General features: G+C 38.1%; 1 protein-coding gene across 1 annotated transcript in view; it reads right to left on the bottom strand.

The window, feature by feature from the left end:
* The window catches only part of LOC128357488 (kelch domain-containing protein 8B-like), a 155,049-nt gene that overhangs the window by 34,639 nt on the left and 101,384 nt on the right, over positions 1–19,026 (bottom strand). The window contains exon 3 of the mRNA XM_053317844.1: positions 17,490–17,714. Within this exon, the coding sequence (XP_053173819.1) occupies positions 17,490–17,714 (225 nt within the window). The remainder of the gene's footprint in view (positions 1–17,489; positions 17,715–19,026) is intronic.

The raw sequence follows: 19,026 nt of genomic DNA, 5'->3' as shown, positions 1-19,026 counted from the left end.
TTTAAAGAAATTGTTACTGACAAGCACAAATTATATAGAAAACGAGAATTCATAAAATGTTGGAATGACTGTAATCTGTGATTTTTAAGAATCATTATTATGGTTGTCTTTTTGTAAATATAAATAAAGTGACTGATTATAAACCACATTGTTTAAGAAGCAGTGTCACTGGAATTTGTTTTGAGGGCATAAATGTAACTAAATATGGTGACACTCAAGTAGTTGTTATAGCATGAAGGTTGATCATGGACAAAAAAGCCCCATTGGCAACATGTTTTGCTATTTTCTATTCAAAACCTTCCACCAATGTTCTTTTCTCAGTCTGTTGACACGCACACAAGATACACGTGGTAAGCATCATGCACATGCATGTATATCACAAGCTTTACACGGTGGCAACAACAAGCTACAGAATTCATCAATAGCTGGTAGATTCAAATATTAGAGATACATTTAGGAAACATGGCTTGTAATGAGACGAGCTTTGGTTTCAGGCACCTTGACATAACACATGGCCTGCATAATGAATGTTTTCCCTCTTGCTCTCTTCTGCCAACCCAACCCATCTACTTCTGAGATGCTCAGAAACCTGACTGGGAATCTCTTCCACAGTGACAATCAAGAAGGGTTTGGATCATGCTTTCATTGTAGAAGAGATTTGTTTTAGTCTAAACTCCCTGTTCTCTCAAAACGTACAAATGCACAACCACAAACACACTCCGTCATCACCAGCAATCCCTAGGGTCTATTTATAGGCTTCCTGTGACAGCATGTCCCAGCCAATAATAGTCTGAACAGTAAGCCAGTCTTTTAATCACGTACTTAGACAACAGATATGTAACGCCTGTTCTGCAGTGAAACAGCTTTATACTTAATATAATTACAGTTTTTGTAGCACACGTCTGCTATAAGATCAGTTACATATGCATGAATATAATCACCACAAAGCCAATGTGCTCATTTGCGTACTGATATGTCTGCTGCGTCACAAGGAAATCACCATGATAAGCTGTTGCATTTCTCCACTGCAACAATTCCCTGAACACATGCTGGAAGTCCACTTTTGATAATAACACTTATTATCAGCATTGTTTGAGAGCTATAAAGAGAGTAATACAGGGTTAAAAAGCGAAATCAGGTGAGGTAAACAGAATGAAAGAAAGCCACTAGCTTTGGATCGGCTGTGTTTCTTTGACGGTTCACAATCTAAACTACTCTCATGAAACAGCCACTCCTACAGTACATACGAAAAACCCCACTACCATCAACTGAACTGATTAATGTGCACATTTCTGTTTATCAGTGTCACCACAGGGAGCAGATGCTTTGAAATCTGGATTGGTCACAAACCACCACAGTGGATAGTGAAGTGGTTAGTAAAAAATACTGTTCAAGGTATGGATAACCTTCAATTATCCATTTACTTCTCCAACTATTTCTATAGTTGTACTGTTATGTAAAATGTTTTAGGTTTCTTTTTTCTTTCTAGAGTTCCAGGAGAATCAGTGTCTCTGCAGCTGAGTAGGTGTTCACTAAAATAGTGTGAAATATGTGTGACCAGAGCAGGGCCACAGAGGACAGTGGCAAGAAGAAATCATCAAAGAGTTCAATGAGACAGAAAGCGAGAAAAATTGGAGACATTTAACGAGTGAGGGGCCAGGGGAGTTGGAAGATGAGGTGAAAGTGAGAGGAGGAGGACTGTGTGAATGGATGGTATGATAAAGCAAGAAGCTGAGAGAAAATGGGCTGGGGACAAAGTGGGAGACTATGAAAAGCTTAACCAATCTCCAAAATTCATCCAATCACACCCTTAATGGATATGACTCACATACAAGAAAACTGATCATTCCTCAAACCACTCCTCTAAACAGTGACTGTCAAATTATTGCGTACTTCTAGTAGTAATTACATATCTTAAAAAAACAAAACCTTCTGTCTAACCCTCTTTTTCATTGCATCTTATACTTTGTCAGCTACATGAGAATTTGGAACCACAGCTCTTTCTGAGTCCTCTTATGTGGCTTTGGATAAAAGTGTAATAAGTAAATGTAAATTGGCAAGCTGCAGCTGATAAAATCTGCCAGCATCAGTTGTCTTTTTCAGCTGTTTAAAAAAATGACTTTTGAATTTTGAGTGCTTATTTTGCCACTGTTGTGTTTGCCAACAACACTTATATGTGTCACGAGAGAATAGAAAACTTGGCAGGCGTAGCAACGATTAGACAAGGGGGATCTATTGAGTCCTTGTACCACAATGAACTTCACTATTCAATTCAATTCAATAAACTTTACTTTGCCCCAAGGGGCAATTACAATGGCAGGCATATAAAAATAGTCTTACTACACTATAAGCCCCTGATCTCAAAGGAATCTATGTGATTATTCATAAACCAACCACACCACATATTAACATGCAAATCAATGCTGCATGCACTATATAAAATAAGGGATTCCAAATGTAGACTCTTCAACATGGTTGGAGGAGAGGTTGACACCAATACTTTGTAAATTATTATCCTTTTTGCAGCTAAAAGTTCATTCTAAATAGGAAATTCCATTTGTCACTGGCATGCAAAACACTTAAGTCAAATCCAAATCTTGTTGTGAATATCAAAATATTTCATATAGTCAGTAAAGCTCAGATCAGTTTGAACAACGACTCAGGCTTTCAAAAATTCTGTAAATGTTTCATCCTACCACATAATCTGTGCCGAGCATTAGTCCAATCCAAGGCTTAGATCGAAAGGAAGGAAGAAGGGAAGGATAAAGAAAGAAAGAAATCTGTGTGGGTTGACATAAAATTCTCACTACAAGCAATCTGTTGGCAGATCAAAGCGATGCATCCTAACCCAGTTATCAGGAGTGCACTTGATTGGCACTCCATCTCTGGGATGTATGTTTGCAGGCATGCTGGGTTAAGGCTTTATTGCCTGCGTGAACTCTAAAACTCATATTTACTTTCACACGGGTTTCAGCCAGACAACCCTGCATGACTTTGAACTGAAAAAGGAGACAGAAAGAAAATATCAAATCAATCCGGTGGCCTGGTACATACGACAAAGACACCAACAGGATATTTTTAAACTGGAGACCCTTAAGAAGCACAACCTGCTGACTTCACTGCAAACCAATCACTACTTCATAGACTTTTGAACTTGTCAGTCAGATTTTCAGATAGACCATTGCAACTTAAAGTGAATACTGTGCAGTACTAGGCTGCTATATCTTCCTATCTTATCATAGGAGGAAAGATAGGTAGTAGTAAGAAAGGTTTATATCCAAAAATGAGTCCAAAGTGTCCACATACTGTATATTACAGTACACTGTGCTGTTTTCATCCAGGAATAAATGAATCTGCCAAGAGCCCATATATTTCATTTCAGATTTACTCATTTCATTTTAATTACGGAAGCCATAAACAGAGTTTCCTATTCTTTTTCATTAGCGGGTTGCCCCAGAAAATCCACAAGCAGACATTAGTAAGAATTTTAACAATCACAACAACATTGTGCTAAAAAAAAATAATAAAATAGGACAAAGAGAAAGATAAAAAAGGAGTTTAAAGCAATGATGGTGAATATAGGACAGGGACATTTCTCAGTTTGCCTACAAACTATATGATAACTGCTTTACAGTAATTATGCGATAATATAATTTACATCGTACATGTCTGGCTTATTGACCTGGTACAGTATGTGCTCTCTTAGCCATTAAGATCCATGGATGGAGCCTGATTTCAGCATTGAGCTCAGAGAGCTCCTGTGCCCATGCTGCCTCACAGAGCAGCTAATGTGGCTGTAGACTCATGTCCATTAGGGGCTGCAACATTTGAGTGTGTGATAGCAAAAGGAGCTTAATTTCCCAGAAAATTCACAAGCAGCCATTAGTAAGAAATCCAATAACTGGAGCCACAAATTACCACAAGAAATAATAAAACAAGCTAAGGAGGAAAATACAAGCATGTTGAAGAGAATAGCAGAGGATAGGGTATAAGATTAGTCCTTTTTTTCCCCAGACCCATTAAACAGATGTTCACACAGCTGTGGGACTGGTGACTGAATATTCATGCTGAGCAGCGGGTCAATTAGTTTGACCACCACTTTCAGCAGTCTTACTGTGGATGTTACTGCCTATAAGGTTCTTAATGATCAAAAGAAAACTACTACAGTAACCTTTAGCTAAAAGCAATGAGATGTAATACAATTACAGTTCAAAAGATGTACACACAGGAGAGCTGCAGAAATAAAAGATACACTAAAGCCTGAATGTTCTAATTCTCCTTTCAAAATGTTTTATCTGTCTATCAGACAGACAGTCAAAAATGTTTTCAGGCATTGTCACACAAATGTATGTACTGTATGCAAGCACACACATTGGCACATCATGGACATTATACACTTAACATCCCTCATAAGTGGACAAACACACACATACAGCAGAGGTCAGGTAGATGTAGGCGTAAATGGAAAACTGCCTACATACTGCAGCACATTCTGCTGGTAACTATGTGTACATATAAAGCTACATCTATAGCTCCTGGAAGTAAACTCTTTCTCAAATTTGTAGTTTTGACCAATGGGAAACTGTCTTGACAGTGAAGAGGGAAAACATAGCTGGCAGATCCAAAATGGAGGAAGCTATCATAATTTACCAGTTGTAGCATGCTTTTTAGACAGTTCTGAGACAAGAATCAATGATAAATTTTTTTATGAAACTGTGTTAACTTGTCGTCCTTTAGCGACCAAGCTAACAACTTTGCTAAGACAGCTATCAGCCACTAGTGCTACCGTGTCCCAGCCTGGCTAGCGTGTTTACCGTTAGCTCGCTAGCTAACCGTTTTTAACTTACTAGCTTATCTTTAAGCTTACTAGCCCTAAAAGTTGTCACTATATGTCACCAGACTTCTAGCAATGTGCCTTTAGGACCAGGCCTTCACAGTTGATTTTACACACATGTCAAATACAGTATATAAAGTGTAAATGTATATTCATAGTTCATGTAATAACAACTAAACCATCTAAACTGACTGGTTTTCATCCAGTTTGTCTCTGTTCTCTGTTAGTAAGCAGGATATCTCAAAACAGATTTAAATTAAATTTGGTGAAAATTTGAAGAATAGGTCAAATGTGTTTGTTGTGTACATGGCACAATGAAAGCAATATATTATCATGGTTAGACATTCCTATTGTTTCCCACAACTCCCCCCTCCCTTGTGTCTCTTGTTTGTCCCCTGTTGGTCTCTGTTTCTGATTGTGTGTGTCACAGCCTGGGGCATGGTGACCCAGCTCATCTGCACACCTGCTGCTCATTCAGCTCACAACACACCTGTTGCTCATCCACTCATCAGAAGCCTGCTGTATTTAAACCTGTACTCCACTCCTCACTAAATGATGTGTACTATGTGAAATAAACACACCTGCCCAACATTCTGGTCAAGTAGGTACTCACTTGTGTAGTGTTACCCTTGCTAATCCTCTGTTTACCTGTGCTTCAGGTGCATCACCTCCAGTCCTGCCTGTCTGCCTGCAGTATTCCACTACCTATTCTACTCAGCTACTGTTATCACCACCTGCCCTGTTTTGACAATCAGAATCTGCTGTATCTACAACACATTGGTGGTTTCAAAGGGTGACTGATTTTACGGTTCAACGTACATTTGCTCTTATCCCCATCTCCTACTTCTGACTGTGAGATCTTCTCCGAGTGCGCCAATTACAACAATGTTAATTGACCCACACGGTGACATTATATCATTGACGCCCTAGGTGCCTACTGATATGGCCCATATCTAAATCTGCCACTGCTACAACTTTACAATAAACAGCCTCTATCTGAACTCTTCAAACGCCTCTGTGTCTGAGCTCTCATTTTGGGCCCAGAATTATTTCATATTTAATCATATCACTTGTGTCTTGGCACGTAAATCCTTCACTGGATGAATTCCCTGGGTCAAGACAAATCTGTCAGCACAGATTCCAGAGATATATTTTCAATACACATTTCATTTTCCTGTCTCTAACAAAATTAAATGACAGAAATATGATTAATGTGAGCAGAATGAGCTGTTTACATGTGGATGTTAAATTTAAATATCAGTGTAAGTCATGCACTTCATCCTGTTGTTCATATTTTAACCGTATCTAGTTGCTTTAACATATGGGACAACTATGTTTTTTGTGTCCATGTGGTTTAGTAAAATGTAAAGGGGTTCAAATTTTAAATAATATACATACGATTAATTCATTATCAACTAGTTTGGCATGATCTTACATTATAACTTTTTTATATTAGATAAAGGTAATGGAATTAAATCGTTCTAATCATGTAAATCAGGAACTATTTCAATTTTCTTTAAACAAATTAATTTTATGATTACACTTAAATACACTGTATGTGGATAAAATATTTAATTATCATTCTTTTGTGGTTACACCAGTTGACATTTTCAGGAGCATTCAGTCTTTTCTTAAAATAATGCAAATGTCATTTCAAATGACATAAAAGCAACACAAATACAACATGTACATTTTAAGAAACCTGATGCTGCTTTTAAAACTATTAACATATTTTTGAATTGCTCATCTTGCCAACCCTTATTGTCACTGACCCATACCTGTTACGTTTACAGATGTGTTGACCCACAATGAGGCTGTGTACGCTTAAAGCTATTGTGTTATCACTCAATCTTGCATATAAAGATATTCTGCCCTATAAACTAACAGTTGTTTGACTTCTTTTCGTAGAAGATACTGTTGTCTTCCCCTCTGTGTCTCTCTTGCAGCAATGATCCACAGTGAACACCAGAACATCCATTAACCCTGAATGCCTCTCTGCTTTCACCGACGCAGAATGCTAATGTGGGGGAACATTTAAATGCAAATCACCTTGATTAAAACATTTCAGGCACTGTACAAAAAATGAACAGGTAATGAACCAGCTCAGTGTTAGCAGATGCAAGAAGGGCTGTAACCTCTATTAAAGACCATAATCACACAAAACAATCACACTTATGATTATGCTATGGATAAAACTTGCCATTCCATTGTGCCACTAAATCATACTAACTGTGTTAATCAAAATCTGCATGAAGGGTTTGCCCTCTCGTGTTCTCTTTCATTTCTATTCACTAATGTTTCTGAGAGGGTCTTCTAGGATGGGAAGGATGATGATGATTTGTGTGTGTGAAGGGAACACGTTGCTGTTATTGTTGTTTCTTTGATGGCTAGCTCAATGGCTTGTGTTTCTGCTCCCGTGATCTACCATCTCTGCGTGTCAATCACAGCGCCGCCACCAAGCTCCTTTCACCTCCCTTTTCCCCTCGAGTACGCCTGCAGACACACTCAAAAAGGAACAGGAATGAAAGAAGGAGCGACGGAGATAAAACACAAAATCCTGAGCAACAACGGAGACGCATGGGTAAAAATTCGGCGCACGTGCAAAAAAAAAACACATACACGGTGACAAAAGCACAGAACACATGAACACACACCCACACGCAGGGAAGCTCAGATAAAGCTGAGATGAAAGCATTCAAGTGAAACACACAAGTCTCTACTCTAGATTAACTGCTCATACTCCCATATACACACCATGTGAAATATTTGCATTTACTACATATCATATGATCATGTTTGTGTTCCGCATGCAGTACAAGTGTTCAATGTCTCATTATATCTGGAGGACATCTCAGTATAAAGTGAAGCTACAACAAGAAGACAATGAGGTTTACTAGAATCATATCAGCTTGTAATTTACTTTATCGCTTATGTTAGATCTCTAAGGTTTCTTCTCCTTTCCTGAAACCTGCACATGTTTTTTAACAAGATTGGACTACTGTTGTGGTCTTTTGTCTGGTACACTGATGGAATGTATAACTGAATGTTGCTACTAGAATGTTGAGATGAACCAGTAAGAATGATGTTTCTCCAGTTAAATATCTACCTTGCATACAGCATCTTTATGAGTAGCTTTAAACAGTCTTCTTGTTGTCCTTTACTATCAATTACATTTTTTACAACTTCCTTTAACCCTTTAAACAGGCAGGAGTGGAAAATAAGATGTTGATCATTCTTTTTAATTTACTTTTTTATGTACTTAAGCATCACATTTGCACCTAAATAAACATTTCCACAAGTCATTATTCATTGAAATTGAAATGTATCTCCTGGTGCACTTTGCCTGTTTAAGGGTTAACAGGAACTTGCTAAACTTCTCTGCAAACCAGTCAAAGGATTTGGTTTCAGGTATGGTCCTAGACTCACGGGTCAGTCTCTAAATGCTTTGACCAACAGAGACTGTTCTCAAAACTGGGTGGATACAATTCAAGACTTAAAAAAAACCTAGCATCGCAGTACTAATTTAAAGTCTTTAGTGTGTCCGTATCAAAATATAAGCTGTGTAGGTTTGTTAGCAGTCATTCTCACTGCTGTTCAAACCATTACCGTGCATCCAGAAATGTGCAGACTTTGGTAGACGGAGATATCCGATTATCGCTTGGTATCGCAAGACTAGCTATCATCCTTAACTGTTAAATGCAGCTGAAATCAGTTTATTTATTGTAGTTAAACCCAGGCAGTCAATATTTTATACATTTACAATAGGTCAAATAACTATGTAGTATGAAAGGGGTCACTTGTACCTCAACTCTGACTCATTGTTTTAGGTTTGCGGCCAATACCTTTACTGTTTAGATTGAGTCTCACCAGTCTCATCAGTGTCTTTTCTAGCAGGGAGTGATTTTCAGCAAAAGAAGAGACCAACACTGAGCTAAAATAAGAATTCATCAGGTTGACAAGCAGTGATACAGTAATAATCACAGATAAAGAGAAGAAGATCAAAATTGACGCAGTAGAGATTTCTGACTTTAGTCCTCAAAGCTTGCTGGAACCTATATTTTCCAGAATTTCACCTTTTTCTTTGACATTCGCCACCTGATAAATGCTGTCATCTTTCAACCGTCATGCCATCAGTTATAAACTAGTCATTTTTTGTTAAAGAAGCTCTAGCTAAGATAACCTGGATGACATCATGAGGGTTATTTTTCTCAGATTTAAGAAAACATTACGCTTGTACAACAGTTTTCCCAGGATTAATAGTCCCAGTCCCCTAAAACTGATTTTATGGAAAAAGAAATCAACTGAGATTCCCTTTAAAATTAATAATGTTATTTAATTTTCTTTCTTTTCACCATTTGAATTATTTAGCTTTATTTTCTACGTTTTTATCAATATTATATAATTCAAGTTCAAATGTTCTCATTTAAACCGTTATCAAAGTGCCACACAAATACATGTAACTGTATTATTATGATGATGGCTACTAGTAGAGCTACACACATGTTGTGCAGAATTCACATTTAAATCACACAAAGGCATTCCTGTATTTACTTTGACAGCTTTTCAAGTCCGGGCTTCCTCTCAAAGGCAAGGTGAGAATGAGGCCTGATAGTTTAGAGAAAGGCTATTATCCTTCAAAGCCAAACACATTTAAGCAGACAGAAAAGGATTCACAGAGGCAAAAGGATAAATCAAATGTTATATCGCAAGCCGACAGGCACAGGAGGGTGTGAAAGGATGCATTGTTGATTCGGATGGATAGAGGTTAGACTCGCTTGATTTTCCACATAAATGCCACACATAGAGTACTGGGCGAGAGGGGAGGGGGGAGGGGTCTTTTCATGAGTGATGAACCACATAATTCCCACATCTGCACACACTGAGACACTTCTCATTATTCAGCATGCATCTGTATGTTTCTCCATAAACGCACATGGGTGTTTGCTTAGTCACACACATACACACACACACACACACACACACACACACATACTAGACATCTATCCCTTTGTGGTTCAATTCATTCAACAATGATCAGCTAAATCAACCAGAGGTCATTTGCAAAATATAATCGTCCTCCTTCACCTGGCTGCACTACTGTCAGAGGACACATCATAAGCTCATAAGAGTCACCTGGCACTTTCTCTGCTTTGTGTGTGTCTCTATGTGTGCATGTGAGTTGGCCATGTTCCAGTTATAGTCCACGGTCTGAATGTTAACTGTCCAAACTGCTTTTATTGATTGATATTCAAACAGAGGACTCAAATGTTCTCAGACACGTTAATGCTGTGAAGATGACTGCTTCCTGTCTCACCACTGTGTCACTTTTTCTCTCTTATCAGTTTTTCGACAAAACCGCTACGGAGCATCACCCCTCATTTGCATAAAGTTTTCAGCTTTCAACCATTACAGCAATGCAATCCCACAATGCTTTTGTCACTCACTTGCACAGATTTTTTGTAAGAACTGGATACCAGATGCCAAGATGGAACCCAGTCATTGGAAGAAAAAAAATCTTGCCAGGAGCTTAAGCTAAAAAGAAACTATGAAAAATGAAAAATAAAAATGGCTTTTCCAGACTCTAGGAAAGTTTTGCCAATATAAAACCAAATCCATAGTGCCATTGGGCTTGTTGGACCTCTTTTATAACAGACATCTATGGGGAATAATGTTGTTTTGTCCCCAATTGACTTTTTGTTGTTTCTGTATGACAGTTGGCCACATGGGACACTTTTTCAGCAAACCTTATCATCATTATCAAACTCTCTCAACACATCCATGCTTGCATCACATAGAAGCTGTGAACCAGTGTTATGTAATATTTTCATCATTTCAGTAAGTGAAGGCACACCTGTGTGAAACTCCCACAAACCTTTTTATTCATGGTTTTCGTGTCTGTTTGGCTTTTATTCTACATGCTTCAACCAGCTGACATGTGATCACGCAGGAAAAACACATCCACGCACACCTTAGGGCACAAAACTCTATGTATCTGTTTCTGTGAGGATATTTTTAAAGATGGCCTCACTGAATCTAGCAGTGTTTTGGGACTGAATAATTTAGTCAAGGGAGCACTAGCAGAAAATATATGCATACAAAATCTATCTATCTATCTATTGTTTATTCAGGGAAAATTGACTAAGCATGTATTTCCTTGACAACAATCCCCTAAGGATATATAATCACAATAAAAACCATAAAATGTCAAATAAAGCAAATAACTAGCAGACATGTCTGGCAACAGTGATATACAGCAATGAAAACAGTAAATAGATGAAAAAGTAAAAACTACAAAATAACAACCAACCCAAGAATGATATACAACAACAATAAAAACTATAAAGTGTAGAAAAGGTCAAATAAAAACAATAAATAGCAACTGTGTCTACCAATCAACCGAAGCAGGAACAGTGTAAACAACCATATCATCCAGCAGACACTTAAAATGATATACTGACATATACCTGTCCATGTTCAATACCATTCAATTTATGAGGTGCAAAAATGCTAGAAGATCATTTCAGTAAAGTTCACTAATAGTAACAAATAGTAGATTTATCTCTTTTCACCATGTAAGTACATCTATTGTACATCTGAAAGCTTACTGGTGGATCTAACCACCAGCCAGGCTTTGTAAAATAATCTTATCAATTTTATTTTTATATATATATATGTATACATCAAACATTTTTTGGCTGTTCCAAATTTTTACATTTTTATCCTACCTCTGGTATTTTCTCATTGCAAATTCATGAGAGTTATGATAGCGTTTCTTCAGTTCCTTTATTTATAACATAGTCATTTATTGTTTGTGTGTGAATGGGGGTGGTGTGGAGGAGAATTATTGTTTTTATGGTGGAAAGCACTTTGTGTTACATTGTATTTATATGAAAGTGCTATGCAAATAAAGTCTGATTAATTGATTGCAGTGCAGAAAACATACAGAGGCTCTGATACAGTGATCACTGAAGTCTATTAGAAACACACAGCTACGCAAGTAATGATGTGGCCTTTAGGTAAGGATGAGATCTAGTAGTTTTTTTTTTAGGAATGACTGAACAATTTAATATTAGGTCATGTGGGTTCTGTAATCATCTGGGTAAGATTTAACTCAGTAGACATATCTTTCTGATCAGCTGTATCAGACATCCAACCAATGTTAGAATCCTCTACAATGACTTCAGATCTGATCAGAGAAACAAAAATGTCTGATCAACTATTTAGTGCATTGGGACTAGCAGTGGGCAGATGGTATACACCACAGTAGTCAGAGGACAGCCCAGTGTAAGGTTAATCACTAATGGCTCAAAATGACCTGGGACAGAGATGGAGACATTTACGGATGTACTAAAATAGTTTTTCATCATATATAGATACAATAATACCTTATTTAACTCTGTCTGCTCTAAAAATGTTGTAACTATAAAGATTAATATGTGTGCAAGAAACAGTACTAATGTCAGGGTCTGAATATCCACCTGTTGGTAAAAGGTTCCTGGCATTTAAGTGCACAATCCAAAGCCCTTCACAGGCTTTAAAATTATATACTGGGGTCCAAACCATCAGTACCCCGGCAAGGAACTCCAACATCAAACACTCATCCCCGAGGGCAGCACCCTCCTGACCCAACTCCCTGTATTTTGTTTCTGATATCTTGGCTTTGAGTGGGGAAAACTGCCCCCCCCCCCTCCTCTGCATCTTACTTTACTCTCCTTGATGTGTGCGCTCATGCATTTTGCCACATGCCCACACATCAGAATGTGTGTAGGCCTATTCTAAATTCATACTATCAGTTGTTATTCATGCAAGTACTCAAAAAGCTCAGTCACACATCTACATTATCTCTCTTAAGTGGTTTTTTGTTCCCGTCAGTACATCATAACTAAAATAAAATAAAGTGGTGTTTTCTCAAACACTAAAACCATTAAAGTTTGTGATAAAAATCTGTTGCCAGTGTTCACAATATATGTCAAAGTCCAGGTGAGAATCACAGGAGGCTCCTCACTTTTTAATCTGGTGATGAAATTAATAGCACAGAAAAGTTTGACCATAAAAGCCACAAGATGAGAATGATATTACACACATTACACAGCCATTAATGATGATTATTCACAGGATGAATCATATTATGATGTGTGAAATGAGCAGAAACTGAATAAGAAGGTATAAAATGAAGGGGTGGAGTGACTTCTTGATTAAATAGCGTTATATATTAGGCGGTTTTGAATTGTACCAGGACAAATGAGAGATTTCAACAGAAAACAGAATTCCTCTCTCTGATAATTAAGTCAAAATATACCTGCAGTGTCCACATATACCTGTGGTGTTTGCAGCTGCTGCTGCTCTGCATTCATTTTTCTAATCAGGAACAATGACACAGTGTGCCATCTTTATATCTGCATCACACTCACACTGTGACCACCTTTAATACCTAATCCTGTGAATGAAGTAATCCAAAATTTGACAAAGGCACCTCAGCAACAGTCACTCCAGCAGAGCAGCTGAGTTTCACATTGCGTGACCATCTATGAACAGGAACTCCAGCATTGGCAGCTGTAACCGTCAGTTGGGGAATACTTATACAACACCACTGACTGATGTGTGGGCAGAAGTGCGACATGCTTGGAAGTTTCAAGCCACAGACAGTGAGGCTGAATCTGGCCTGTAGCAGCCTGTGGCCTGGGCACAATAGTCCAATAATGGCCAGCACTGTTTTCATTTAGAATGCCCCATCAGCATCGTACAGGCATAGAAAAAGTATTCAACCCCTGGATGTTTTTACTGGCTGTTCTTTGTCTTCATGGTGTAATTGTAGCAGGAATACTGAGTAACCAGTGACTGGACCTTCCAGACACAGATGTTTTTATACTATGATCACTTGAGACATGTTCAGGTATAGTCCATTTAACTACCAGCACCAGTTGGGTGGACCCTGTCTAATAAGGTCAGGTATTTATGCAATCACTTATGTTACATTATATATTTTTAATGAATGACAATATTTTGTAGAAACATGCTGTTTTTTGGAGGTATTTGTTGTAAATTCTTGTCAATAAAAAACTTATTATATTGACCATGGTTCCATTTATAAAAGCAATAAAGAGGAAAACATCCAATGGGGGTGAATACTTTTTATAGGCACTGCATGTTGCCGCCACACTGGGTTTGTTATGAAATGCCAGATGAAAGTTTTCAAGTTTGGTACATTACCATCTGTGACAGTTAGCTAATACACAAATCCCTTTGCTCGGATGATTTGACTGATGCAGGATTATACAAATCAAACAGTCCCTATAAACATAAACCATAAACCTGTCACAAACTCACTGTAAAATATTGCTGCAAGGCGTGACACAAATATGACATGAAGCTGGATGAACACCCACACAGTAACATTTTTGTTCTAATCTGCCATCTTTCATTAACAGTAATAATCACACTTTTATTTATAAACAACTTTTCAAAATACAAATTAGGTTTAAAAAAATGACTAAAATTTCCAGGACATAAAACCAAATATCTTAAGATCCTGTGCAAAAATCCAAGATTCATTTCAAAAGTAAGTAGCATACAGGACCACATTCGGCTCCAAACTAGTTGTGATGACACATATCGTGCTTGTAGAAAACACAAGTTAATCTCAGATTCAAGGTGAACACAGGGAAACGTTCCTCCTTTGGCAGTCAAGTAACAAGAACACATGTTTAGTGGAGAGGGAAGCAGCTTTGAAGCAGTTTGACAAATGTATGGTTATGCTGTCACCTAAGGCATGGTCCTGAGTGTGGACTGGATGTTGGCTTCGGAGAAAAGGAGGTTGCAGGAGGGGTGCGATGGTGGAGACAGTCGGTGAAGTAGGAGGAGAATCTGGTCGTAGAAGGTTTTAGGATGAGAGTGATGTAGTCATGGGGGTGGGAGTGGGGTGGGAGTGAGTTAGCAGGTGAGAAGCAGAGTTCTGGACGTAGTGTAGAGTTTATTAAAGACCTTAGATAGTGGAGTAGGAGAGGGATGGGCAGAGACAAAAGGTATGTTTTTCCAGAAGTTTTTTCAATGAGATTTGTATGTTGTTTGAATTTGAAAAGTTACCATTAAATACCAAGATCACTCCATATGTACGTATATGTGATGAGGAGATCGTAAGGAAAAGGCTTTGCACAGTTTTGGTGAGAGCTTTAGGACAAACAATGGTCGCCCTCACTAGGCTAATTAGCACCCACTCTCCAATCCCACCCCGCTTGCATCATTATGTTATATTATCATTATGTCAGTGGTTTAAAATGATCTTCAAATGACAATAATATCATGCATCGCGATAATTTCTGAGACAATATATCGTCCAACAAAAGTAGTTATCATAACAGGTCAAGGCCACATCCACCCAAAATAATCCCCTAAATTCTATGTCTATGGCAACAAAAAGTGTACAATTCTCTTCGAGCTTCCTCAAAAAGATTATAATCTTTACCAGAACAGCTGAAAGCCCATCTGGAGTATCAAACATCTCGCTTTTGTCAATAGCAGACATAATTACAGTCTTACACCAGATATGACAGAGGTTCACTTTGTGCGTTTTCATGGTGCTTAAAAATGGGATTTGTAGCAGATGCTGTGACGCTATAGCACAGATGTACAAAATAATAATGCTGTCTAATTAAAACTCTCCATGGTCCAAATCACCCTGTTCAGAAGGTAATGACTCATTCTGTTTTGGGTGCTGATCTTTCACAGTGCAGCAAAACGTAGCTTTAAAGTAAAGGGGTATGAATGAGGACTCACTCACAGATTTACATCAAGTGAGGGTTTAAGCCACTGATCTTTTTTAAAATTCTAAATCAGGCAGTCGAGTTATTGCCCACATTGCATTTATGCGTTTGTTTGGTAATGTTTTATGCAGCAACATTTCAAGTGAGCCATAACTCATCAGCAAAAGACCCTGTGGGAGCATTTGTTCTTTTTTTCTTCCCCTAGCTGCTTAGAAAGCTGGTGCGGTAAAGGACTTTCTCTATCAGCATCAACATCAGCTTTGATATGATCAGACTCAACTAATGCATAATCTTCCTATGTATGGGTTGGCTTATGAACAGGGAATAGATCGTGTTCTCACTTTATTCATATTGCTCCAGGGTGGCATTCAATACATTGTGAGAAAACCAGACCAACAATTCTTTTGGGATGCATACGAGGCAGCTTTTCTCTTCTCGTGTATCCAAATGAAATAAACTAGGAAGGAATTGCCTCTATAAAACAGATGTATTTGTGATAAATCAACTTAAACTGAATTGAATGTTTTGACCTTGAAAACCTTGTGGTCAAACAATGTTACGTCAGTAATAAGAATGTATGAGCTGTCTTTTTCCTTTTGTTTTTGAGTTTTTTGGAGTATTTATGTGCACTCTGTTTTGCATTGTATGAAAATCCAACCAAGGACGAACTGGGAATAACAAACTGCAAAAAGACTTTTCACTCACACTGGCCGACAAAAAGCCACCCATGTAGCCACTTTTAAGAATTAAGTAGGAAAAGGGATAATGATTCAATTAAACTATAATTTGTAGAATGAAAAAGGACAGAAATGACTATACAATGTTACTATATAATGATAGAAATACCAATTATAATAATAGCGTTATGTTATTGTCTAATAAAGTATAATGAATATTTAGACCGTATGAGATGAGATTCTTTTGGTGATTTTGTGGTTCTAGTTTGTCAGTTTGTGAGGTGGACAAAATATCAGAAACACCTTTGTACTACAACACTACCTCAACAAAGCACCTTCTCAGAGTCAACACACGAGCCAGTAATATCAATACAAACTGCACACTGATGAGGTAACCAGCCTGTATGCTGTGCCATCTGCAATGCATTCAAAAAATTATTTTCTAACTACATGTATTTCGGCAGCATTCAAGGTCCAACTCACAATCAATGTACTGTAGTTAACATATAAATCTGGAAGAACATGAACTTCAAGCCCAAAATTATACAAGTGTGGAAACTGCAGTATTAAACACTAAATGCATGAACTAGTTAAAGCATTTAGATGCTTATCTTTGAGGGTATTTTAACTTTCCCAGAACTTTTCAAGAACTTACACGTTCTTTAGCTTTGCTATCTATATAAAGTGAGTCAGCAACAGTCAACTGCAGTGCTAAGTATTGTCATTTTTAACATGATCGGGGTTGGGAAGGTTACTTTGTAAATGTAATAGGTTACAGATTGCTAGTTCATTGCTATTCAAAATGTAATAAGTAATGCAACTATTTCAATTACTTAATCAAAGTAATGTAACTTATTACATTTGATGACTTTTCTAATTTTCTAACCAATGTTTTCATCTGTTAGGGTCAGTGTTCCCATGAAGCACCAAAATTCATGGATACTGACATGATTTATAAGGGAGATGATTTCTTATAAAGCAACATTTATCTCTCATTTGAAAATGTATTCATTAGTTCATGTAGATTTTGGAATATAAAATAAAGATATTTGATGAAAAAAGTCAAAAGTCTGGCATGGCTTTAATTGGTACTGTGAAATCATTTAAGCTCATGTGTGCTCCATCTAAGACCACGTCATGACTGTTTACTAAAGATGTGTAGTGGCCCACCAGAAAAACATCACAGCACATCAGTCCACCCATTACGACTTACTGTACCTTGATCCAGATCATACTCCTCCATGGTGCTGACAAAGTGAGGTCTGGAGTAGAAGTTATGTGGCCCCGGCTGCTGGAGGCCTCCCAGGCTGAAGAGGCTTCGCTCGTTTGTGGCGCAGCAAGAAAAAGCCCTCCGGCTTGGGATACAGGGGTAACGGGTCCAGCTTTTCATCTCCAGGTCAAAAGCCTCCAGCGCTGTCACCGGCATCTTTCCCTGACGACCACCTGGAGACGGCAAGACACGGCAAACACATTCATGGTGAATTGTGATGTCCATAGAGAGCTCATTTATTTAAAAAGGTCTACTTGGAATAAGACATTTCAAGCCACACAAAAATATATCTTCTGTATTATTATGAGTCATGCAATCTTATAAGTGTGACACTCATGCATTCTAACATTTCCAGGAATATTTGGATGTGTGTGTCATGAGCATAGCCGAGCACTCTGTGACAAATGGCAAATACAAATTTCCCGGGTGACACTGTTTGTCCTCGTTTTCCATTTCCCATTTCTTGTCATTGCTTTTTAATCCCCTGCTTCTGTCACAAAGTTTGCTTGGCATTTATGTCGAAGTCTGGCACGCGTGCAAGACCAGCGCTGGGACCACATTTCATTTTGGACTTGAACACAGAGCACAGCGGCAGGGTGCTCCCCTAGGACGCCTACAACTTGTTTACTTCCACAAATTATGACTTAACCTTGTAAAATACGACTACAAGGGGAAGGCAAAGTGGTGAGAGAGCGGATGTAGTTGGCAGGAAGATTGGCACATGATGTGAAAAGGGAGGAAATGTCGAGGCAAAGGGCTCTGATGGACAATGCCGGGGGGAGGGAGGGGGGGTGTAGAGGCAGGTGACGAAAAAGGACAAAGAGTGAGAGGGGAAGGACAAATTGAAGGAGGGAAGCATTCAGAGCAAAATACAGATTCAAAGAAAGGTAAGAAAGACAAGAAAATGAGATGGTGGTACAGAGAAATTCTGCAAAAGCAATATAAGGAATTGAAGAGAATGTAGAAGAGGGTCAACTAGAGTGGGCAGAGTGGCACGGAGATCGATGGCAACAGCGAGACAAAGAGTTGAACTGAGTGGGAAGGATTTGAGTCAGAGAGGTGAGAGAAAGAAAGGAATTCTGAGCACAAAGACCTGTTGATTACTATAGAAATGTTCAGTATACAGACGCATTAAACATAGTTATTAAAACCTAATTCATACATGCTATGTATAAACACTGTAGGCCTATATCATTTTCTGTGAGATTAAATTTAACATTCAGCTTGAGTGTTCTCTGGCTGTTGGGAATTGTAATAAGTCATCTAATTTATAGAAGTGACAGAACTGACAGAGAACAACTGAAGTATTCATACTAAAGAAAAGCAAACACATTTATTTTTAAATTGTGATATCTCTGAAAATTCAGAGACGTGCTCTGCATTTGAAGCTTTTTAATTAGCTGTTAACTGATTGGAAGCTCTTTAAATGAATAGTTTGACATTTTGGGGAAAATGTTAGACGGGATGATCAATACCACTCTAGAG

The sequence above is a fragment of the Scomber japonicus genome, chromosome 4 (genome assembly GCF_027409825.1).
Source record: "Scomber japonicus isolate fScoJap1 chromosome 4, fScoJap1.pri, whole genome shotgun sequence".
In the NCBI taxonomy this organism is placed as follows: domain Eukaryota; kingdom Metazoa; phylum Chordata; class Actinopteri; order Scombriformes; family Scombridae; genus Scomber; species Scomber japonicus.
This window is presented reverse-complemented; position numbering and strand designations above follow the sequence as displayed.